We start from the raw sequence: 27,002 nt of genomic DNA on the forward strand, positions 1-27,002 counted from the left end.
ATATAACAAATAATATGAGACACGACCCATTGTCTATATTAGAACACTTCTCATTGGGTAAGAAAGTTGTAATTTTTCATTTTTGTCAAAAAGTGTCTATAGTGGTGAATTATGGTTTAGGTTTTTTTTAATAAAGTTTCAAAAATTTCTATGTATGTGGAAAATGTAGTGATTACCAAAGGTTACAATTTTTATTTTGAAGACTGCATGGTCTAGGAAGTGTACATTTTTTTATGGGGCAAGTTTCCAAGGGCGGGTTTTCTAGGGGCGAGTTGACTGCCAAAGAGTGTTGCCAAAGTGCGAGCCAGCGTGTTATTTGATCACAAGTGCGAGACATCACAAGAGTGTGAGCCAACGAGCCATGACGTCACGACAATAGATACGAGACGTTAAAAAGGTGTGCGAGGTATCGGCTGAGATTTGTGGAGTACAATTCAAAAAACAACTATAGGTCTAATAATGAATTATTGTGATGTTAAATAGACAATGTTAGCTATCAAGGAGCGACGTTGTTTTTCATTGGGAGTCTAGGCCTCAAGGCTAGGCCTATACCATCCTAGCTAGTCTAGGCCTAGAGTAGGATAAGTAAGGCTAGCGCGACATGCGGACGTTGGTACGTGTAGGTTAGTCTACAAACGTCGCCTAATTTTACCCGGCAGAACGAAAGAAGGAAATTCAGTCGTCTTAGACCCTTGTTTTTTGACAAACAATGACCTTTCAGAGGTCAAATTCCTGTCAAGAATATGAATTGGCTGCTTCGCAGCAAAAATGACGTTACAGGGAAAATAACACAAAAGATATTCCCAATAAGTCTGACTTAGCGCATAATATTATTATGATTATTATACTATTATTATTATCATTTAAATTATTGTAATTTTACTGTATTATTATTAGTTACAATTTTATTTTGTATTTATTTAATAAGCCTAAAATTAAATAAATTAAATAAAGAAATAATAAGAAATTTGACATTATGTTCAGTCCTTCCAAAGTACGTACCTCATCAAATATTTCTAAATAAAATGTATTAACTCCTGTTGGCAAGTTACACTGAATAACCTTATTCCACCTTGGATTTTTTGACCCATTGCTGTCGGTTGGTGTTTCAAACACTGCATGTCCAACACGGATACGGCAGTAAGGGTCCATTCTCGTCATTCCGTAATTCTTTGCAAGCTTTGCCTAATAATAACAGAAAAGGACAAAAATTTACCATCAGGAAAACTATTGTTTCAGTCCACAGATTTGTTATAATACCTTACAAACAATATGCTCCAGATTTCACATACTGAATATATGTGATTATTTCAAATTTAGTATTGCCATGAAAAGGAATTTATAGATTAAAAATCAATATTTCCACAAAAATGCACTTCTAAATCAATCACAGCAAAAACAATCCATGTATTTACAATCTAAACATTCTATTGAAACACTGTTCTGTGAAAATAGACAGAGTGATTGACCAATGAATAATAAAAAGTGCATTGTTTTCAAATATGTCAGGATGCAAACCTATTACTTTCATTCTTCTCGTCCTTGTGTATGGCGAGTAGTACAAAATTTGAACTATCAGTACAGTAACTTTCTTTTTCATGGCCTATCGACAGTATTGGCGGTTTACCTAAATGGGCTAACAGACTTCAGTTATTGAAGGGGATAAATATATATAAAAATAAGAATTAATTATATAAAAACTAAGTATAATAAATAAATAAATAAATAACACAACCAAAAACCTGGGGTTTAGCCAGGAAAACGAAATAGGCCATCCAAAATGGGAGCCAGTGGGTGTGGCACTGAGCCGATGGGCAGGCCACACCCCTTCCCAAACATAAGAAAAAAAAATAGAAAATTATGATCTTTAGAGGATTGTATTTGGGTTGATTAATTATAACGAGAGAGTTACAAACACCAATAATATTATGTCGGGGAACCGAATCTCAAGTACTGTATTATATTGTATTTGCAGAGAGCCACCACGTGCATGCGTTGTGGGCGACTCAGAACCGTCCATTTTCCAGCGGGGTATAAATGTGCTGTAAGTGGACATTTCACTGGGTAGGCAATGTTTTAAGCCTTACATTTTTGGGAATCCCCACTGAATATTGGTATGAAAACAACATACATTCAATCAATAAATGTTGTTTTTATCAAACCTATGATTTAGCTTTAGTTAAATGTAACATTTAGTTTAATGGGTAAACATTAGTTTAATATAAAGAATTTGCTAAAGGTAGACCAGGCCCAATTAGGCTAGGCCGAGCTGATCAGGCCAAGCCGTCATGGTAAAAGTGGCAGTCCAAAAGACGCCGGACAGCTCGCTGGCTAAGCCTATGCCAAGAACATAGATAAAATACAGTTTTAGTCTTCAGCTATTAAAGAGTTAAAGTGGCTTTGATAAATGAAACTTAGTTATTATATGGAAGAAGACTAGAAGCATGTACTTCTGTACTCTTGTCGGTATTTAGGTTTTATTTTACAAGGTTCACTTTATTATATATATTCACAAACACCAATAAATACATTTAAAGCGATGACTAAAGGTACAGTAATTATGAATTGTGTTACCACAATATAAAAAAATAATTAAACTTTAGGTACACCATGTGTGTAAATATATGGTTTTGAGGTAAAACCATGGTAAATCAACCAGTTAATTAGAGAAAATCTATGTTATGCAACTGAGGAAGAAATAATGGTTAGAAATAGATTCTCTAAAAAAATTATGAGTAATCATAATATCTCACTGAATTTAATTTAACCCCAGGTGTGTATTGTAGATGTTAACACAAAGTAGAACACTTTAGACGCACTTGTTATTCTTATTCTTATTCTTATTCTTTTATTTCCAATTAAAACAGACAAAACACATAAAATCAACTGGGTGAGCTGGATGGAAACACTAAAGCGAACTTAATCACTGTGACTAATGCTGTCTCTTATACACATCTAGATGTGTATAAGAGACAGCGGTAGACCTACATAATAACTGCTAGATATACTTATTAATCAATTAAACTGATCGATTTTCACTTTTTTCATTAAAAAAAAATCGCTACTATGACCAGGGGTGGCGCAAGCGGGGGTCCAGGGTCCCCCATCAGGGAGAGCTGCCACTCCACCCCTCCCCCATTGGGGAGAAAAAACACAATTCGTACAGATTGCTCAACTGCACATTTAGACTATGTTAACAAGTTGTTATTGTATCTGTAGCTACCACCTATGTTTAAACAAAGACTGTTAGCTGTAGATGTAGAAGAATGCCTACACATCCTCAGAGCAACTTACCTGTGCAACAGTAATACTAAGACGCCCAATTGTAGCCTGTTGAAAACCCTGCCCACCAACACTCTGCTCATACTGAAGCATTCTAGCTGTCTGTTCATCGTTGCTGATCTGTTGAGATCCCTGCATTGGGGATGGTCCACCACCTCCCCCTCCTCCTATAGAGAGAAAGTCCTCAGGAAGCTCACCCACCATAACCTGAGATTAAATAAATAAAAAAACAATGAAATGCTGTTTGTCCATGAATGAAATAGTAACTTTTTTATATATGTAGTTTTATATATTTCTATATGGTAATAACATTATTAAATTATCAATTAGTCATAGTGTACTGTATTATAACAACATATTTGATATCACAAAATGATGTAGGCCTAACTAGGTTTACACATTTGTATGGTCATAAATGAAAAAAAAATTACTCCAAAGTACAGATGATTTCTTTTGTATTAAATAATAATACAGTGTAATTGTTATATAGGCTAACACCAATCTCACTCCGTAAAATTAGTAAAGTATGTTATTATTGCATAGGCATAGATAGGAAATACATTGAAAACACACAAATTTACACAGAAAATCGAGGTATGGCGAGGTACACCTTCATCGTATTTAAATCATATTTCAGACTCAACTCTAAACGGATTCCAGGTCAGCTTAGGCCTAGGCCCAAGTCGCCTCTTCATCTAGGATAGGTCTATTTGTACTGCTACTAGCTTAGCCCTAGCGTAGTCAGTCAGGAAGAATCGTCAGTCCCTAGGTTAGGCCCCCTGCTGGCTTAAGTTAGGCCTAGCTAAAAATGAAGGATTACTAAACTATTAAGCAAATACTAACAACAATATTCTGATATTCAGTGAGCAGTAATATTAAGCCATCATATAATTCAATAAAACTGCAAGTGATATTAAATTTGGTAACAGAATTAATGAAACGTTTTTACCTGTTCTCGCCTGGTAGTAGCCATTTTACTTGTTTACAAATGTCCTTAACCTTCCGGAATAAATAATTTCAGAAAACAACAAAGCCCTCTATCTACCACACTGGTTCCCGAGGTCCCAACCGATGAACCTGAACAACCACAGGTAGGTGACATAGCTATGAATAAACTAAAGATCAAAGCATGAAAATATTAAACCTAATGTATCATTTTTAAGTATACCTTGTAAACCTAAAACATATTGGAATGCCTCACAATTTTGTATATGATCATTTATACCACTATCAGATCGTGAAGAATGTTCTTTAAGTCTAGTTATTAAACATCTATCTGTCTATACCAATATAATCACTATTACAACCTGGACATTTAATATGATAAAAAAAAACCGAGCTCCTATGTTCCTTAGGGGTTTGATCTTTAGTAGATATAGAATGAGAGACATTTTTGTACTGCCATAATGTTATGAATTTTACCTCTTTAACTAAGTGTTTCTTTACTTTGTGCCTTTCCTAGATAAGGCAATGTAACCCAGATCTTAATCAAGCTATCATCAGTATACGGCCTATGTATACATTTAGGTTCATTTAATTTATTGAGTACATGGTTAACAACTTTTAAAGCGTACCCATTCCATGACATAAATTTTCTATTTGCATATAATAATAATAATATGGAAATTTATATAGCGCCTTTTGCCAAAGGATCAAGGCACTAAAAAGGTTTATTGTAAGAAAGGGGATTATTTAGGAAATAGGTGTGCTTTTAAGGGTTTTTTGAAGACTTCATATAAGCATAAAAAAACATTATAGTTAATTTGGGTTTACAGACAGACATCTAACTTGTAGACTACAACCAATTAGGCATTTTTACTAATTACCAGGAATAGTTACTATTTTTATTATGTATATTTATTAAGACATATTTCAAACTTACACTTACCAGTAATCAAAGAATTTTAAAGATTTAAGTTTTTTTTTAAAATACTGTATAATTGTTATAATCTCATATTAAAATGCCCATAAAGTGTTGATCCTAGAATGTGAAGGTACATTTTTGTTCTTTTTTTTGTTTCAGTTACTACAGATATCACCCATTCATATTATAACTATATTAAGGTTAAGTCAGAAATTCTTTTTGACAATATGCAACACCTAAATGGATAATACTGATATCCGAATAAATTATATTAATTACCGTACTGTATATTAATGTTCAGGTGTGACCTCTGACTCACTGAGATGATGACAACACGATGCATTGAGACGCATGGAGGTCATTCGTAGCATATTAATATGTATTTACAACATAATATGATATAATACAATATAATATAATATAATATAATATAATATAATATAATATAATATAATATAATATAATATAAGAATATCATGAGATGTAATATGCCAACTAAATGTCCTAGTCAATGGCTGCCAATAACTGATAGGCCTATATTTTCAGTGGCTAAATTTATTATTATTACTGTAAGTACCAAAATGTTAGTTAAATCCACGACAGTCGTGTATTTTTCCACTATTTGAGGCGTAGCATCGGTAGCATAATTTTACTCCAGGAAATGGCATAATTTTATTTAATGACAGGTTCCTGTGAAAGATAAATTCGATGTGAAGTGTCAACCTGGGCCTGTAGCCTGTTACGGTTGGGAGTCTGGCGACATCATCGTCGTCGTCACATTTTCAATGAACACAATAGGACAACAGCAATTCTCTACAATATGATCAGTATATTTTCGAAAAATCTCATTATCCAAAAATAATACATTATATGCATGCACCGAAGTGGACAGTACCTAAAATGTTCATATATGTTTTATGTTGTTTGTTTAATAGCCCTTAATGATATCATTCTAATGTTGACCACAACATTAGGAAGTCCACTCTTTAACTTCTAAACAGAACGCTTTGTCACGGAGCTTTAGACTCATATAAATTTATATTTCCTCATAGGCCTAATCAAATATTTAGCATTACAGAGAATTGTTATTGCCTATCAATCTCATATATCCAAATTTTAGGAAATAACGTTTTATGCATCGTGCACCCACGTTTGAATTTTAACCTAATCATTTTGATGTTTTATGTTGTTTGTTGAATGATCTTTATTAATATTACAGTGTAATATGACCACAACAGAAGAAAGTCCATTTTTAAATGTTTAGCATAATATAGTACAGAGAATTTTGATTGTTTATCAATATCATTATACACAAGTTAGATCCAATTTCCAAGAAATTACCTTATTAAATTTGGTTGTATTATATACAGTAGGCCTATTACACGCTTATTAATTACTGTAGATATCTTCTCAGTTTCTCAGTATTTTTCTTTAATGCTTTTTCCACTTCCAACGCTTTTTGATTTGAAATTCACATAGGCCTACCATTCATGCCGTTGCTCTTCTTTCAATTCCGTACCGTATTTATCTGCAACCTCTCAGTGCTCGGTGGTCATTTTTTACTTTCTTTTTAGATGTAGGCCTATCAAAGTGTGTTCGTAAGTTTTAAGCTCTAGATATACAATTTTCCAAAGATTTAAAATTAATTTTTTAATTTTAATTTTATGTGATTTATTTTAATTTGAATCAATGGCTAACTTTTGAGCAGAATACATCTTTATTTACTTGTGTTCAACAATTTTTAACGAAATCTAAACGATTCCAAGGTTAAGTTGCTTTATTTATATACGGTATATATATATTGTTGATCATTATTCTTAGGCCTATATATTATATTTTATTTTCTTATAGTGATATTTTTTAACTTTTACACATCCACGATGCAGATAAATTGTATTAATATGTTTGAAGGCTCCTCGATGCTAAGGCTGTGCTTTGTGCGAGGCCTTTGTGTGAAATATTGAAAAAAAATAATAATTAAAACCCCATTCCCGGAAAAATTTCTATCTTTTTAACATTCTGTTCAAGCCAATTAAAGACTCCTCTATTTAGAGACCATGGGAAGACCACGGTTTTGTTGGACCCAAATGAAAATTCTCCCTCCAATTAAAGACCACTACAAAATAAATAGTCACGTTAATGCTATTTTTTCTATAATAAATGTTGTTATAAAGTTTAAAACAAAAGCCAATGAACATCATAAGATGGTGTTTTGTGTGTGTTTTTTTTATATAATCACTTTAGTAAATTATATTTATCATTTTATATTATCCAAATAATGTATTTCATTTGTATTAAAATTAAATTGAATTAGTAATATTTTTAATGGAAAGTTGCTTAGAAAAAGTACAAAAGAAACAATTTTTCTAGTACTAGACAGGCCTAGCCTACTGGCTATAGGTCAAATTAGGCCGCTAATTCTGCCGGGAATAATGGGGCTTTAAAATAATAAATTTAGTGTGATTTTGAAATAACAATATAATAAAACTATATATGCCTTTCAATAATAATAATAATAATAATAATAATAATAATAATAATAATAATAATAATAATAATAATAATAATAATAATTATGGATTTATATAGCGATTTGAATATAATTTTCTTTTTTCTCCACTTCTAATTTTGAAAAAAATTATTGAGGGTGGGCCAGTTGGGCTCCCTTGAATCTGCCACTGAAATACTCATCATAACATTTTTCGAAGCATGAAAAACATAGTTAAACTTAAAACAGTCACTCTAATTTGGTTTCTTTGCATATACAGTACTTTTAAAATCAATCAAGGGTGTTTTCCTTTTCTCCTCTTTTTGAATTTCACTTTTGTGCAAGTAGTATTGCGACTACTGTACACTATTGTGAGTGGAAATACTACGCGTATTCTTGGCCTTATTCGTCATGTACTCTTGACAATCTTTATGATCCAAAATGTATCTGTCTCTTATACACATCTTAAATAGTCACGTTAATGCTATTTTTTCTATAATAAATGTTGTTATAGAGTTTAAAACAAAAGCCAATGAACATCATAAGATGTTTTGTGTGTGTTTTTTTATATAATTACTTTAGTAAATTATATTTATCATTTTATATTATCCAAATAATGTATTTCATTTGTATTAAAATTAAATTGAATTCGTAATATTTTTAATGGAAAGTTGCTTAGAAAAAGTACAAAAGAAACAATTTTTCTAGTACTAGACAGGCCTAGCCTACTGGCTATAGGTCAAATTAGGCCGCTAATTCTGCCGGGAATAATGGGGCTTTAAAATAATAAATTTAGTGTGATTTTGAAATAACAATATAATAAAACTATATATGCCTTTCAATAATAATAATAATAATAATAATAATAATAATAATAATAATAATAATAATAATAATAATAATAATAATAATTCTGGATTTATATAGCGCCTCACGTTGACACAACCTCGATTTGCTTAACAACAACAGAGAAGAAAACCAAAACAAATGCAAATGTACAAATATTTGGTTTTAGTTTAGTTTAATAAAGTTCAAATGATTTGTTTTATGATCAATAAGGTTAAGAGAATCAACGCACATGTATCCTCCCTGTAATTGATTTTTGATTAATCATAACGTTGACATAATTCATAATAGTACCGTAATCAAAACAATAATCGAAAGGTCCACTGAAGATAGTATAAACGTAGCTTACTCCAAGTATCGAGATGCACGCCATTGTGTTTCAATATTTCGATATTAATGTCTTCATCAGGAATCAACAAACAACAATTATTTGCCTCATCAATACAAAAAAAAAACAACAAACAGTAAAACAGTATCAAACAGCCGATTCAATTACAGTCCCCTATGGACAATAATGGACAATGCAAACATCGTAAATACCGTATTGAATTTATTTTGTCTATATTTTGTCTTTGGTTGAGGTAGGTGGCATTTCTGACAACAGAAAGAGTTGGAATTCGCCAGTTCACCAGGCACTGTAATCACTTTGTATTTTAAAAAATAAGTTTATTGTTTTTCACTCTGACCTTCCCCATGCATGGTGAACGAAGATCTGGGTCCGCGCCTTACCTGTTAATGTGTTCGTTGTACGACCGCCGGCCGACGGATCTGCTCTCTGCCAGTTTGACGACGCGCCGTCTGCTGATTGTAGGTGGCAGTCTGAACGGACAAGGGCGTCGATCCATGGTTGAAAGTGGAGGGTGGGACGAATTGCAAAATATAGAAGTCTCTGGTGTCTAGCATATAAGTCGTATCTAATTAATTATAAAGAATGCAATTAACATTTATTTCCACACCACAGACAGTGGCGGCGCCGGATTGGGGGGGGGGGGGGGGGGCAGTGGCGGCGCCGGGGGGGGGGGGGGGTGGAGGCGCAACAAGGGTTTTAGCCTCCTAAATCGGACAGGTCAAAACAACCACTCCACCGGCCAGAGCTCGTTGGGCAGTCGGACAAAACAAAATAGGCCTAATGAAATACGTTTATTGAGTTGAGTTAGAGAGTATAACAATTGTATTTTATCAACTTTACATTCAAAAGTATTTTCCGAGAGTGCCTTTTCTGGGCATCTAGAGGTCCCTTCCCGCCCTCTCCCGGCTCTGTCAGAAGGCCTTCGGATGGCCCGATGCATGCCAAAGTTATCTTTATCTCACTCAGCAACCCCCTCCCCCCTCATAAAATATATGCTAGAGTCACCACTGGGCCCAGGGAGGGACTCTTACAGATGGGGTGTAGACCACATCAGCCCCATCATGGTTGGCGCTGAGGTGACAAAATTTATGATCGATTATGGACACCTCTAGTTGGCTGGAAATGGCAATCTCCGACTTAAATTTGAATATAATTTTCTTTTTTCTCCACTTCTAATTAAAAAAATTATTGAGGGTGGGCCAGTTGGGCTCCCTTGAATCTGCCACTGAAATACTCATCATAACATTTTTCGAAGCATGAAAAACATAGTTAAACTTAAAACAGTCACTCTAATTTGGTTTCTTTGCATATACAGTACTTTTAAAATCAATCAAGGGTGTTTTCCTTTTCTCCTCTTTTTGAATTTCACTTTTGTGCAAGTAGTATTGCGACTACTGTACACTATTGTGAGTGGAAATACTACGCGTATTCTTGGCCTTATTCGTCATGTACTCTTGACAATCTTTATGATCCAAAATGTATACATCTGTAAAATATTTGACAGCCATTGCAAAACGTTTAGTTAAGGCTATGTCCCATAGAACCAAAATAATGAAAGACATTACTACCCCTAATTAAGGTACTTTCTATTTCTCTATGCCTTGCTGAAATTGTATTTATTTGTTTCTGTTCTACAGTGTGAAGAATATTTTAATTCAAGGTTTTGTTTGTATTTTATTTGTATTTTTATGTATGCTTCTCCGTTTGGAGTTTTTCTGAGTAATTGAAACCTTTTTTGTTACGCCCTTTAATTTCACTGTAAATGTGGAACTACAGCACATAATTCCGTAAAAAATGTGTTATTGTGTGATCATCATAAACACTATAACCAGGTTAGAAAATTCTACTGGAGTAGAATGTTAATAGAATGTGTTGAGAATGATGTTGCTTCCCTTAGATTTGTTTACAGCCATTTAGGAAAGGCGTTTACTCGAGGAGAAAATAAACGTCTGGGGCGTTTATTTGGGGTGGCGTTTATTCCAAATGTTACTCTGGAGGGGGAATGGATTCGAAGGGGCTTTTATTCAAAGCGGGCGTTTATTCGAACGGTGTCTGAATTTTCTAAGTTTTGAATGGGTCGAACCTCTCTTTGTGGGAGTGTTCCTGGCTTGAACCAATAAATATAATGTAATCTAAACAATTAATACATATCCATGAACGTGTACGCTGTGATAACGTTAGTTATTCATTTTTAAAATACATAAAATGAATAACTAACGTTATCACAGCGTACACGTTAGTTATAACGTTAGTTATTAATTTTCAAAATACATAAAAATGAATAACTAACGTTATAACTAACGTGTACGCTGTGATAACGTTAGTTATTCATTTTAGTTATTCATTTTTAAAATACATAAAATATGACAATAGTTTTGTCATGCGCCACCAACAAAACATTTAATTGTGGTGTATTAAAATAGGTATATGCATTACAGTGCAGTAGTACTAGTAATACCCTGGACTAGCATGGTTTTAGTTACCATATAAGAGTTTCCTGTGTTAAGAACATGATTTACTATACTATACTTCTTTATAAAACATAACTTGTACTTTATAATAAGAGAAATCTGTATATTATCGGTACCTGGAACAGTAACAACAACACGAAAGTGCTATGCTACTGCACTGTAATGCATAGGCCTATTTTTACTTTTCTTTTTCCATCTTTATTTCAGAGGTCAAAAAAAAATTTTCAATTTTTTTCAATCATATAGTGGTGTAGACTAGTCTTTTAAGAATATTTTGCTGGGGAAAAAATTTGGATACGACGCCCCGTTATGGAGTTATGATTTTTCAAATAACATGATGTCAGAAAATCAGCCCAAAAGCTTATCTTATTTCTGTTGGTTACGCACCGCTGATTCGCAATGTTTGTCATCACTTCAAGGTGTCTACCGATTCGTGAAAAAGGCCTCATAGGCTACCACTTTACTGGACGAAGGAAGTCCAAAACCTAAGGTACGGTATAAATTACCTCGCATTGCCGCTCTACTGTAGGGCATAGGCTAGGCCTAGTAAGTCTAGGTAAGAATTATATTATAATTTATATGGTGATACGTCTAGCCCCTTGGCCTAGAACGCTTTGGCTACGAACCAATTATTATTCTACAACACACATTAGTACCGGCCCTGTCTCAATTAATTCATATTTTTCATATCCATATTAATTTAGGGTGTTCATAACTACACCTGCAGTAGTGGTGCCCATACTATATGTTCTTTTTATTTTTTGTTAAACAATTCTTATATTGTTATTTTTGTTATATGTTTAAACTGTACTACTTTGAAAATCAGTGTAATAGTACTGAAAGTGCCTACAGTGTAAGGAATAAATAAATAAATAATAAATAAATAAGGATTAATATATAAAATATAACAACATCTGCAGTAGCGGTGCCCATCTAAAGATTAATGTATAAAATATAACAACACCTGCAGTAGTGGTGCCCATAATGCAATAGCGGTGCCCATCTAAGGATTCGTATATAAAATATAACAACACCTGCAGTAGTGGTGCCCATAATGCAGCAGCGGTGCCCATTTAATGATTTAATATATAAAATATAACAACACCTGCAGTAGTGGTGCCCATAATGCAGTAGCGGTGCCCATCTAATGATTTAATATATAAAATATAACAACACCTGCAGCAGTGCCCATAACTGCAATAGTGGTGCCCATCTAAGAATTAATATATAAAATATAATAACCCCTGCGGTAGCGGTGCCCATCTAAGGATTAATATATAAAATATCTGATATATATAAGATATAACAACACCTGCAGTAGTGGTGCCTATATTTATTTAAATTTTTTGTTAAACAATTCTTTATATTGTATATATATTTGTTATGTTTAAAGTGTACCACTTTGAAAATCAGTGTAATAGTACTGAAAGTGCCTACAGTATAAAGAAAGAATAAATAAATAAATAATAAATAAATAAATTTAAGGATTAATATATAAAATATAACAACACCTGCAATAGCGGTGCCAAATGGCAAATTACACTATAAAAAGGGCGCCGCCTACGTCGGGCCCAATTCCGCCTCATTTTTACTATGCGAGTGCTCTTCTTGTATTTCTAGTATCTTTGGCTATATTCTATTAAATGAATGAAAATAAATCGAGAGAAGCAAATAATGAACGCACTGGTAATTTTGGCAGTGAGTCATTCCAACCAGTGTGTGAGAATTTGTTCAAAATGAAGGGCCTAATTAGGTGGAGGTGGGGATTTGAACAGAGGCCGATGACTATCTAGGGATATGGACGTCACCAGAGGTTCATCCTTTGACCTTAAAGGCTGCACGAGGGAGGGGGAAGGCGGCCAAAAAACAAAAAGCAAAAAAACTCACGCACCCGCCAACCCATCGGAAATTTTCCAAGTAAAAAAAAACAAAAACCGATCAAGTTTAAAATCACCTCATATTATTTTATTTTGCCAGCTATACACCTTACCATTCCAATTTAATTGCATTAACATTTTTGTTCCCCGCGCCCTCACCATTTCAATGTAGATAGGCCACTGCCCGAGCGCGTATCGAAGACGTTGGTTTACACCGCCTAACTCCTTCGACAGTAAAACATATCGACAAGTGACCGTTAATGGGTATGCATAGGCCTCCCATGAACACCACAGTTTTACGACAGATTTTATTAACCTAAAACGCTACTGATTTCGTAATACAGGGCGCCACTTTTCTGTGGTCCCAAATTAACAAATGTATAATTAGAGACCAAAGACGCTAAAACATTGGAAACACCGGTCCAAAAGTGGTCTTTAATTAATTATTGGAGGGAGACCAAGAGACCTGTATATAGGCCTTGATGGTAGTAAGTTTCGATAAAAATGTAGCCAGTCGTTATTTCATGATACCGCTAGGCAAAACACGCACACATTTTACACCCCTATTCGCTCCCACGTGAAGGCAGATTCTTTTCCCACTATCCCCAGTAGGCGCGCCTGCCATACAAACTAACCCTCAATCGGACCAAACGCTGTAAACTTGTTGTGTTCTGTTTCCATTAGTTGATTCCGGTTACTACTGGTTGAGAAATGGTAGTAACTCTCCGGTTCATGTTCTAGATATCCGGTCACAAGTTGTTTCAAAATCTCCTTCAATGATATTGCAAAACTTACAGTAAAAAAATGTTGCATTCAACCCAAAGACCCGAAGTCCAAGCCTTAGGCAATGAGCAATTCAACAGGGAACATTGATACAGTACCTTCACCTTTGTGACAAGACGCAAATGTGTTTACCATAAATATATAACCTAAAATTACTAAATATTATATCCTGCTTTACAGACACATTTGGGTAAAGTTACTTTGTTGTAAGATATTTCACAAATAAGTTACCGTATATGTTTACTAAAGACCATTTCCCGAATATCATTTCACATGTTTTCTAATATCATGATTTCAGTACGTTAATGTTAGCGTTAGGTAGGCCTATTGTATTCCATATGTTATGTGAATTTCTGTAATAAACGATGTAGGCCTATTATATAATATTGGTGTATGATGCAGGGTTTTAAAAATACACCGTAGTTTATCTTTCTGGTGTCATTGTTCCGCAAGAATAAGGGCTGACAGCAGATTTGGCAGGTTATATTCAAGCAGAGATTACGTGAGTTGAACCAACCAGGGTGATCTGTGTTCTGGTTCTATTTTTTGTGGTAGTAGGCCACAGACTGATTTTGCAATGATTTCAGCAGCTTATTTTGTGCATAGCGGAAGAGACGTCAAAGCCGTGGGTTCCGACTCCATTTCCCATTATTATCCACGATAAGAACGCACTCAGCGCACGTAATCTGTGGCTTCGTTTCCCAGCCCTAATTTTCTAGTTATACTCAAATGGAAATTAATTTCACCTACAAAACAATACAATATTAAGTGAAAATTTTGGTTTCTAATACTTGACTCTTGAACCAGGGTGATCTGTGTTCTGGTTCTAATTTTTGTAGTAAAGTAGGCCACAGACTGATTTTGCAATGATTTCAGCAGCTTATTTTGTGCATAGCGGAAGAGACGTCAAAGCCGTTGGTTCCGACTCCAACCCGGCGCACGTAATCTGTGGCTTCGTTTCCCAGCCTAATTTTCTAGTTGTACTCAAATTGAAATTACTTTCACCAACAAAACAAAACAATATTAAGTAATAATCTTGGTTTCTAATACAGTACTTGACTATTTTCATTCATTTATTCTTTTATTATTGTTATCCATACAACCATCACTTTCATTCTTTTATATTTGTTATCCATACAACCATGATTTATTCAATATTCATTAATTCCAACTATTAATTATTTCTCTGTAGGACTATCATTCTTTTCTTTCAGTGTACAAACCGATCGCTTACCCCAAAACTTATTAACGAATTAATGGTCGCCTATCGGAAAAACTACATACGTCGGTATGTCCCGTTCAACAGGTTATCCCTCATTCTATTTCGAAATTTGTATATACTGTATTTATCCCCCTCATTTTTATTTTTTTATTATCTCCGAATTAGTTATTTCTTGTAAATACCTTCATTTTACCTCTGTTATCCTTGTTGTGAGTTGTTTTACTTCTGTCACCCTGTGTTTTGTTCTCTTTTTTTGTGTGTGTTTGATTGCCCTTTTATATTGTCTTTATATGACGGACTGTTTTGTAGTTATGCAATATGTAAATCCCGAACAATTCAGTTTCAGTTTTCACTGTGATTTATGGAGATATTGAAATAAAGAATACAGAAAGAATAACACACCACAACCTGTTCTTGCAGTAAGTGTAGACTATAGCGTTTTTAAAATCTAGGGCTTGAATTCATAGGCGGCACTAGCAGAGCCAGTAAGGGATGAGGATGAGGTACCCCTGTCGTCGGACTAAAATACTGATTTCGCGTTCCATCCGAAGCAGTATAACAGTAGAATCCCTCATTCACCTCTGTCAGGGAACACCCAGTGTCGGCGCTAGTGGGGAAGGGACAGGGCCCCATTATGGAAAAAAAATAACAAAAACAAAACGTCGGCCCCGGAGGAAAAAAAAAATTTTACAGACTGAAACTAAATAGGCATAAACTTTTCGAATCCCCCGGGACTTCCTTTTATTATGGAAATACTTTCACATTCTAACTTACGGTATCAAAGAATTGCACAGGGCCTATTACTGTAATATGCTCAGTCACTCATAAAAAACAGACAAATGAAAGAAGGATACGTGAATTTTGTTGAAGGTTTTGCCCAGAACTTTACTTGCATTGTAACAATGAAACAAACTTGTAATCTCAAATAATAGGCCTAATACCAATAATAATAAAAATAATAATATAGTATAAAAAAATAACGATGAGAATAATAATTTAATAATAATAATAACAACAATAATAATAATAATTGCATAACAATTAATAATAGGCCTATTACAAATAAATTGTGCTTACGGTATATTATAATAGGCCTATCCCTAACGCATATGGAGCTTCTGTGTAGCCTACTTTACAAATATTAACTTAATTTTTAAGAACGGAACTAACGTATTGGTTGAATAGATGCTTTAGTTAAACTTTGAAGAATGTTTCCAAATTAATAGGCCTACTGTACTGTAACAGTAGTTAGAACCTCTCGATTGGTAAATCTGTACAACCATACGCTGTTATCTAAACTCAAGGCTAACTCCTGTTATTTGAGAAATTATTGTACAGTACTTACGAAACCAGACCCAGTCTAGCTTGTATATACAGTAGTTTCAATAACGTTATGAGTTGGTTGCGACAAAATAATGATAACATAAATTCTGGATAAATTTTCATATACCTAATAAAAGAAATAAGTTGTCAATGATTATTAATTCTTGACCACCTCTTTAGAATGAATATCCCACGAGCATTTTTAAATGTAGATTTATACAATAACTGCAAATCACCTTCCGTATAAAAACATGTACAGTGCCGGTAATTGCCTTACGTTATTATAAATGATAGTCCTAAATATTAAACTGAAAGTTTCCAGAAGTGTCTATTGTATACAAATTGTAATCACACTGTAGTTCACATATGGCCTAATTGTAATGAATATGGCCCTACTATACTGCAGTGCATGGAGTGACGATCAACAACGCATGCGTACACGGGGTCGTTCGTTAGGTGGCACCTGTCCCAACTCATGCTCAAAATCACACCTGACACATATAACTCAAAACTTGTTCAAACACCAGGCATCTCCGAACTTTGATGTTGACACCAACGCAAATGACTCGGTCGCAAACGATACATACGAACGCCATTTTAGTACCGCGTTGATATAGGTCTAGGCCTGCTGACATTTTTGAACCCGATGGGGAATACCAACTTCTCATATTTTTGTCGCTCTCAAAGCAAGCAGATATTTTAATAGCGGGAAGCTGTGTTCCCTAGGATATTTTCTGACTGCCAAAATCCGTTTAACAACTTCCTCTTCGGTTGATAGAAAATGAAAGATGTAACAGTATAGGCGTGACGAGCAGCTTAGCTAAATTATAGTTAATAATCCCACGTTGAACTAACATTGCTTAGACAAATCAATTTTGATACAATTAGGCCTATTGCTTATTTATCCGTTAACATTACTATTTCTCCGTGTTTTTATAGGCCTGTATCAGTGACTTCCCCTAAACCATGAAAAAATACAGCATAATCAGAGTTATGCAAATCATATTTAAATCTTTACTCTGACAAAGTTTATTCAAGAACAAGGCATATCTGTAAGATTCAATGGTTCGCCGAGACCAGAGTCGGTTTCCGTCGAGTTGCTTTCTGGGTAGGCGTTTGGAAAGTCCAAATCTTTAGAACGTCTGTTCGTTTCGCTTTCGTCTGTTTCCATACTCCTTGTGAGTTCTTCTTCTTCGAAAGTTTGCCCCATATCCATTCCCATACACTTTTGAATGTACATATCCTTGTCAACGTTAGTGATATGTTCAAAACAGCAAGGCGATGATATCTCCGTTTTTGGTACTTTTGAGGGTTTGCTCTTCCTCTTTATATCTTTTCTCTTGTCCTTGCGCATGCTTTGATTTGCGTCATTATTTTGATCTGAAATCCATCCGTTCACCGTACGGAGAAGCTCGTTCCCGGCGCGTTCATTATCGAAACTCAGCCCGGCTATTTTGCCGGGGTCTGCCGACAACGCCAGTGTGTGGAATTTTTTCGAAGGTGATTTGTAATTTGAGTGGTGATTCAATGAGTCTTTCCACAATACAAATCCGGTCCCCCTCTCAGCAAGGTATATCTGTAGTTCTTTATCTCGCCTAGATCCAGGATTTCCTCTGTTGTACACCACAGCTGGAATACCTTTCATTGACAATTCCCAGCCCGACAAATTCGCGATTCCCTCCAAGGTGGTGAAATACAAGCTAGCGATACCAGGACAAACGTAGACCTGACAATTTAGGCTTAGAAAGAACGCTTCTATTTGTCGGACTTCCTGTTCAGAAATATCGTTATCCATCCTCTGGCTCGAAGTGTCTGGAGCTTTGAATTCTAACATGAGTGATATTGATGAAAGTTGAATTGGACGCAATAAAAGCAGACGATGTCAAAACAAATGATTTGAATCTAACTTTATATGTCAACGTCGAGGGAAATATAAAATCCTCGCATAAGTGTACCTCCCTTAGCGGCGTCGTGCGGCCAAAAATAAAGCCACGTGCGATCCTGTTTAAGCTTATAAATCCTTATTCACGGATACCAATGTTAAAAATATGTAAAAACATAAATATGAAGAGAGTAAACAATTTCTTCAAGTTGTTGTTTTCACTCCTATATGAATTACGATGTTTTCCAATGTCGTGTATGCTTTCCACAAGGTTGAAGTTTATGGATATTATCTGAAATTGAAAGGATACAAATATTAATGAGTACAGTAAGGAATCGTAAATTTTACGCCAGCCAAACGTGGCAATCCACTAATCTGTCTAACAGCAAACTAAACGCCCGTACCGGGATTTTCGATGGAGAGGTGTGTTTTGCGAGCGAAGTGGAGCTTAGGATTGGGTACCGCCTAGGGCTCCCGGGGTGGGGCGAATCCCCGGAAGCTCCGACAAATTAGCATTTTGAGGGCCTTTTATTGAATTTCTGAAACTCATAATTTGTAATATTCTATTTAAATTTTCATTTATTTGAGTATTGTTTAGGGAACTAAAACAGTGGCTGATCCAAGAATTCGAAATAAGGGGCGGGGGGAGAGAGAAAGGAAAAGGGGAGGGAAAGAGGGGCAGGGAGAAACTTTTACAAACGGATGGTCTATACCACCTCAGCCCCACTATGGTTGGGGCTGGGTTAAGAAATACCCCAGCCCCAACCATGGCCGGAAATGACCCTCTCAGACCTATATTTAATTTTAATTTTTTTCTTTTTTCTCCATTTCTTTTATTAATTCCCCACCCCCCTTGAATCTGCAATATCACTGGAGCTGATAATTTCAAACAGGATTTCGTAGCACATTTTAAAAAATCAATGGTTAGAAGAGTCGGAAAATATAATGCAATGAATAATTAGGAACGTTTTTTGTGAGATAATAGGTTTAAAATAGTGGAACTTCTGGAATTGGGGGGTGGGGGAGGTTTGCATCTCAGGCCCCCGCGCCTACGGGCCTGAGCTTTCGACGTGCACATTACAAAGGTACATTTTGCTGATATTAGGCATACAGTACAGTAAGTACTGTAATGAATGCAGCTGAGTGGTCTAATATTTATTGGATGCGTCATGAAATTCTAGCAGGCAGAGATATCGGGATGTCCAATCACATTTCATTTCATTTATTTATTCGACCAATACACATTTACAAAAGGTACAGTACAACAAAAATTATGGTCAGGGGCAGCTCAAGCAAAATTTTACTATAACTCATTGAGAGTCAGCTTGCCCCAACCAAGTAGGTTCATATAAACTTAATGGTATACTAATTCAATAAATTTCAACAGTGTAGATACAATAATTAAAAGAGTAAAAAGAAGAACTTAGAAATCTTGGTCAGAAAAATAGTTATGAATGTCCATGAGAGAGTTGGTAAGAGTTTTTAGTACTATTGAGTTCCTCACATCAGCGGGGAGTTTGGTCCACACACGAGGAAATAGATTTACAGGTGAATTTCTATAAGCAATGGTCCTAGAAAATTGATGTACAAAGGTTACATTGTCTGTGTGTCTGGAGTTAACATGGATATTATCTGAGATGGAGTGACAGTCAATAGGCATCTAGGCCTATTTTTGCAACCTCTTAAAAAAAAGAAAGGTAGGCCTATACAGTAATCTCATCAATGCCATATGTTGATATGGTAGGAACAGAACCTAAAGGCATTCGCTTTGCCGTTCCGCAATTTAAAATGTTGATTTCCTTGTCGACATAAGCAATTCAAATCGGCAATTGTACACTTGCATTCGACATTTCACGTTGGAAACAATACAAGTTACCTTAGTAAGAGTTATCCTGATGAATCTACTAAAGCTGATGTATTATCTGAGACACATTCACGGGAAATAATTTCCTCCTGCTTTTTAAATACATAACTGTTAATTCGTCAACTACACCACAAATGAGCCTTGACCAGTGATAAGAACGACCGACGAAGTAGTAAACCAGATGAGGGCAGTATAACTACATTCTCTAAAAACGTCTCACAATGGAAGGGACTCACGGGCATATTCAGTAACAATTTACACTACTGTCATTGTGTTATGTTCACATGGGCATGTGTGCATAACCATGGCTGTGTTTTAATAGCATAACTATGTGGGGCTCTTGAAGTACCGGTATAAGGAGATGCATTGTCATCGACAGAGAGCGAGGACGGCAAATACACTTGTGTCGTCATTAACATTTCTACAGTTAGCATAACAATAGTCTTCTGCAATAATTCAATACCATGTTAATAATATCAAGGCCAAACGGAATTTTAAAGCATTTGCATCGGTGCGAAACAGACTGTATTTTTTATTTAACACTGAAAAAGTTGTGACGCATTTTCCGGGGTGCACAAGGTAATGTTGGTTATAACAGTGTGCCGTGTTGTCAATAACTGGGTTACGGCCGTTTACACCTTCCTTGAAAGGATGGATAACTTACTGAAATATTATTAAATAAATGACAGCAGCACTTTTGAGACTAACAATATAGAATTTAGGACGATGAAGCGCATATGGTACAACACGGTTCACTACATTGATTGTTTAAAAATATCTTACCAAATGTCTCACAGAAAGCCCTGAGAAAGTAATTATTTCCTAACCCCTTGTCAGCAACCCATTGAACCCAACCTACTCACAACACACCAACTAAACTGCTGTTTGCTGGTTATCATTCTTTCTGTGACATTGATTAATGTACAACATAGTGCTTGTTGACTATCTAAAGGGTTAATGCGTGGGTTAGACACGAAATGTTCATAAATGGGTAAACAACACATGGAATCTCAAGTACGATTTGTATTAATAGGCCACAATATGCCAAAGTTACTGTAATGGAGACAAAACCCAGAAAAATACATGACACGTTACTGAGCAGACTTGTGTGTTAAGCCTACAATAATAAAATATTTATCAGCGCAGCTATTATGATGATGTAATAAACAACATAATGTATCTGAAAAGCCTCAATACCGGTACTTAATTAAGGTAGTTGTCAATCATTAAGCTATTGGGCCTATAATCATTTTTATCTCTTTAAATGCAAACATCCTGAGTACTCGATCCCTGATGCAGCTATTTTCAGACGCGCACTGAACGTTATGAACGTTCTCGTAAAAAAATAAATGTCATATTCTTTAGACAAACTAATTTTTTAAAACAAGAGAGTTTTGTTACAACAGGGTTCTGAGTTATGGTTAACTAAAGGTATGTATATAATCCAAAAAACAGTGTCATACTGCACCTGCAGGCATTCACTCCTATAAAATAAACATCCTGCTCAATATTTTGTATAAAGTCAATGTCATAAAAATTTTCCTTTCATCACAATCGTGCTTTATAGCTTTTGCAATTGAACTTGGGAGTCAAAAGGGGGTTTGATAAAAATTATATAGAGACACTTTTGTGGAATCTTACACCATTCAGTTACAAATTAACCAGGATTATCTCAACCAAATGATGTAGAATACATGATGTGCATATTTTCGACGTGTAGGCCAAGACTAAGCCCAACGACTCTCTCCAACTTGCTTATTTATGCTTTAACAGGAGTAGGAGACACCCCAAAGGAGCCTCGATAACCGATCTTAATGTACAGTATTTTAGGCATTGTATTAATCAAGAGAAGAGCATTAGATATTGCGACCATGACATTACGTGAACATTTCACATCAAAGATTATATTAATCCTTTCAGAAGTGTGCTCTGTACGTTAACATTATCTGTACATAAATAATACATAAAATAGTCAGAAACTAATTGAACCATGAACTTCCAAGCATAATGGAAATCATTCACGATGAATTATGCCAAGCACTTCAGGATAAGATGTATTTAAATTTCACACAGGATATGCCTCATCCCCCTCCGAATGTCAACAAGTTCATCAAAGATTATTTTCATGAGTTTATGCCTATGAATCTCCGAAGCTGGTGTATTTTTATTTTCCTTTCTATTATTATTTCATCAATTTTTTTTTCTACGGAAAAAATATGCTTCTAATAGCCCTATAATTGTTCGCTTTGCCGAAGTGTCCTGTTCCTGTACGTTGTTCCACGAAAAAAGTATGGCATGGCATCAACTTATTCAATCATCGGCTATGTCAAAAAGGTAGATAGGCTATTATCTAAGGGCGGAGATAAGTAATGGGAAATTCCGTAGGAACCATCCCTTTAATGTTGCTATAAAGGTCCTAAAACGACAGCGTAAACGTACGTAATGTTTTGTGGGGACGTGCGAGTGTCCCTATTCTGTTCTGATTGGTCAGTTCTTAGGGCAGACAAGTAAATGGGCCATTTCGCTAAGCACCATCCCTTTAACATTGTTGATATAAAGTTCCCATTAAACAACAGCTTTATAGAAACGTACGTAATGTTTTGTTGGGACGTGGAGTATCCGTATTCTATTCCAATTGGTCAATTCTTAATGTTTATTGACACTCCGGGAAGGTGCATTAAATTCAATTCAGAATATTGACAATCTAGCCTCTGGAGACAAATCGGGCGTCGTGTTAGCTCAATTAATATTTTAATAATATAATAAACCTGAAAATCTTGCATAATTACGATCAATGATAATTTGATATGACCAAATGGTTGTAGTGAGTTCAGTTTCAGATTGTACCCAATGATTAATGTATAGGACTATTTGATATTTAGCTATGGTAAGACACTACGGTCATTATAGGCCTATATAAGGCCTCATATAATCATGACGTCAAACGCGTCATATTTATAGTATGTACCAGTGTATAGTTATGTAAAATTCATGAATAATTCATGCTACAACGCAGTCTACTTAGCATAAAATGAACTATCTTAATAGGCCAAAATAATTTTAAAAAAAAAATGTTGAACTAGGCTTAGGCAAATAGACACTTTCCCCTCTTTAAATTACCGATAAAATATGGTACCCTACTGATACTGCCGGTGCTAAATTATTATGGGGAAACCCCTTCAAAAATTAAATTAAAACTTTGAATTGTTCATTCAAAAGAAGCAAATTAATTAGTCGTCTGTGTACTTAAATATTAAATAAGTACCGAAAGCAATGTTGTTGTTATACGGTACCGTCTCGTAAATCTAGCAAATACTTGAAGAAGAACAGAATTGTCAAATAGGCCTATTTGTATATATCAATAGATTATTTTTATTCAATAAATAGGCATCCGGCCCTTTTAACATAATAAAACATAAATACAAATTAAGTAAGGGTTTCTATAGAAATATATATTCCTATAATTATATGCATATGCAATTAACGTGCGTTTACGCTACCACTTCTATAGTCTTTGACCAGTACACCCTTATCTAAATTGTTCTAATATAAAGTATATATTTTATAAATAAGTACATAAATAAATTAGTACGGGATTTTTTTTTAGTCCAAAATATCCAAGTCTCGGTACTGGTACTTTCCGTAGATCATAACCGGGCCAATGTAACTATGGATACTACTCGAAAACAAACATGAACTTGTTACCATCGTAACCTCCATGTTTAAAGTCACGCATTCACTTTGATTTCTCTGCAGCTATTGTTAAACTTATTGGCTTCGGTGTCAAGTGTTTTGGCATTAAGGCGAAATAGGTAGGCCTATTTGTTATAGGAGATCCTAACTATCATTATTGTAGAGCCCAAATTCTTCTTCATGCCTGCTAAAAAGTAAACAGTTCTTGTTCTTGCCTTGCTCTGATTTGATGATCAGCGTGTAGTACGCGATATCTACCCAAATCACACTGGCCTTTAATTTGTACTAAATTAAATAGCGCCACTGCGCATTAGCATATCAAAATGTGGACAAAATATATCGCTTGATATGAAAATAATGAGATAGTGTACTGCTCTGATTTATGACAGATATCAAACTTAATTATGCAGTGCCACACTAGGCACGAACAACATGGAACAATTGAACAACATTTTTAAAATGGTGCAATCAAACGGGTAAGACGACGTTAGACGCACGATGCGAGAACAATAAAAATACGAGAAGTATGTTTTTTTTTTTTTGCAGGATATAGCAAATAGGAGATGCAAACATTGATGACCCATTTCATGTGTGCGAGTGGGCGCCACAACAGCAGTGGCGTATCTAGAAGTCTTGAAATGGGGTGCTGTGGGGCGTGCGCCCTCCCCCCCCCCAGATACGCCACTGCACGAACAGATCGGAAAATGATTCCGTGGTACTTCGAAATACCTTTCATGTCCTAAGGTAGAAAATTAAGAATGCCATCCGTTTATGATATGGACACTAAGGCGCAAGGCCTGCACACCGTATTCGATATGTGTGATCAATAAATTTTACATCGGTCATAGATGGTCGATTTTAGGTGTGTGTACAATTTGGTACATCAATGAAACGCTTTAAGTTATTTTGTAAAGAATACTCGTCACAGTGACAAGATAATTTGAAACAGAAAATGCCATAAAGTACTGCCATTACCGGTACTTTATAACTGTGCCAGTATTAAATGTTTACGAGTTTAGCTTAGCAATAGGTATCTAGAAAAAAAAACTGGGAAGTATGAGTCGTTTGTCGAATTCACAGAAGACTTGATAAGAAAATTGGAACACAACAACACGAATAATTCGTGAGTTTGCAAACAGGATTTATTTTTTTCAGAAAATGGTCAAATGAACATTTGTATTTTCCCTGTAGGCCTACATAGGCCTACCAGGAAAACAATAGATAACGCGACCACTTCACGGCATAAATTGATAAGGCCAGCTGATCTATTTGGCAGTGGTCCGAGGGAAATCCTGAAGTCCATAATCCGGTCAGTTTCAAAGAATTTATTTTAAGACCTACATTTGAAAACTAACAGACAACATATCTCTGATTAAGTCTACAATATACATTTGGGTCAGTATTTATGTTGCTTTCCCAACCTGCAGCATTAATCATTCAGGTTAATCATTCATGTGTTTTGGGGTGGTTTAAGGATTTTGGTCGCCATCCCATCCACCGACTGATCAGTTCACCGACAGAAAAGTGTTGAGGAAAAAGGGTACAGACAGATACTAAAACAAACAATTAAATAAGAAACAAAACCAATGAGTATTGTATTGTGTTCTAAATACTGGGATAAAACATATGGATAAAATAAGTAGGCCTAATTAGTAATAATGATCTTTATAATGTAGCATACATTATATTAGTTTACACTCCTTTATCAGTTCTCTTCGCGTAATACGTAAGTAGGATATAGCCATAATTTCAGTCGTCGAGCTGAGCAAACTTCTCTTTACTCGCAATAGCCAAACAGGATAACCTTGGTGTGATTTCCTTCCGGTACTACTAGCTTAAAATGAAAAGTACCGTCTCTCCCACGCAAGGTATGAACTAAGTAAAGTCTTTAAAAAAAAAGGAGACGAATAAGTACTGTACTGACTAGTCCTACATCCACTTGACAAACATCCAGTGAAGTGGGGCATACTGTACCTAATATTTACTAGTACAGTACTGAGTAGGCTGCGATGTTTGCCTTATTTGTTTGCTGAAATAACAAACAAGGGCAACTCCGAGACTGGTGTTTGATTGCTAAACTTCTGTCTAAACTGATAAGCGAGTGCACCAATCATTCTCCACTCAACAGGTCATTGCCATTATTGTAATTGCTGTACCACCAAATTTCACCAAGGATACCCTCTTATTATAACGAATGTTATGTCCATCAAACATGTTAACGTCCTGAGCTTTCCATTTATTTGATTGGCTCACTTTTATTATTTTTGTGTTTTCATTGCGCCTTGTTATTAGACATTTTTTACACCACACTCCCTTTCAGAAAACAACTTCCATCAAAACAACGCCGCAGGAAAGCGTTTACAATACCATTCAGAAGTTGTTCAGGCCATGGAGTAATATTTAATAAGGCTGAAAAGTGTTATAAATTACATTTGAAAATTACTAGTAGCCTGATATGCTTGATGCCAATCAAATAATATAAACAGCCACATAACAAAGACCCCCAACATCGACGATAATGCGTAAGCACAACCTAATTCTTTGTACCGTAATGAATACAATAATATGAAAGCGTGTGTGATAAGACATCCACGATTTAGCCTTGGACTTAGCCCTACAGATACAGAGTACTGCACTGTATTATGCTAAAATTGAGACGTCACAAAAAGTAATTTGGAAATAATCTTGAAATCTATTACTGTTTTGATACTACGCGACCTGGAATTGATGGGGATTACGTTATACTGTATACATAAAGATGCTATCATCATATTTTCTCTAATAAAAAAAAATTAAGCCAATTGTACTTTATACCGTTATTGTGACACTGTCGCACAACATTTAGTTATTCATTATTTTTACGTATCATTTAGCCTATATAGCCCACATATGAATTAACATATTCTTAATGTCAGTAGGGCCTATATTATTAATATATTGCAAACCTCAATAAATGTGTGTAGGTCTTATTATTTACACAACTACAGTCAAATCTATACAAGAAAGACATGTTTACACTGTAAAAACAGCGTGGAGCATTTAAACATGTACATACATA

General features: G+C 35.1%; 2 protein-coding genes across 6 annotated transcripts in view; both read right to left on the reverse strand.

Annotated features, from left to right (window-relative positions):
• The window catches only part of LOC117104968 (toll-interacting protein-like), a 9,005-nt gene extending 4,625 nt beyond the window's left edge, over positions 1 to 4,380 (reverse strand). The window contains exons 1-3 of the mRNA XM_033245947.1: positions 4,232 to 4,380; positions 3,295 to 3,489; positions 1,003 to 1,185 (exon numbers count right to left, since the gene is read on the reverse strand). Of these exons, the coding sequence (XP_033101838.1) occupies positions 1,003 to 1,185; positions 3,295 to 3,489; positions 4,232 to 4,255 (402 nt within the window). The 5' untranslated portion in view covers positions 4,256 to 4,380. The remainder of the gene's footprint in view (positions 1 to 1,002; positions 1,186 to 3,294; positions 3,490 to 4,231) is intronic.
• Positions 4,381 to 16,041: 11,661 nt separating this feature from the next.
• LOC117104951 overlaps positions 16,042 to 27,002 on the reverse strand; it is a 21,414-nt gene continuing 10,453 nt past the window's right edge. For 4 of the 5 annotated variants that reach the window (XM_033245909.1, XM_033245906.1, XM_033245908.1 and 1 more), the window contains exon 2: positions 16,042 to 18,679. In XM_033245909.1, coding sequence (XP_033101800.1) covers positions 17,539 to 18,339 — 801 coding nt within the window. In that variant the 5' untranslated portion in view covers positions 18,340 to 18,679 and the 3' untranslated portion in view covers positions 16,042 to 17,538. Of the gene's footprint in view, positions 18,680 to 20,263; positions 20,403 to 27,002 lie in introns of those variants that run through there. The other variant, XM_033245907.1, reaches the window with a different exon arrangement.

The sequence above is a fragment of the Anneissia japonica genome, unplaced genomic scaffold (assembly GCF_011630105.1).
Source record: "Anneissia japonica isolate Jap-2015-1 unplaced genomic scaffold, ASM1163010v1 scaffold287834_len5846547_cov211, whole genome shotgun sequence".
NCBI classification, from domain to species: domain Eukaryota; kingdom Metazoa; phylum Echinodermata; class Crinoidea; order Comatulida; family Comatulidae; genus Anneissia; species Anneissia japonica.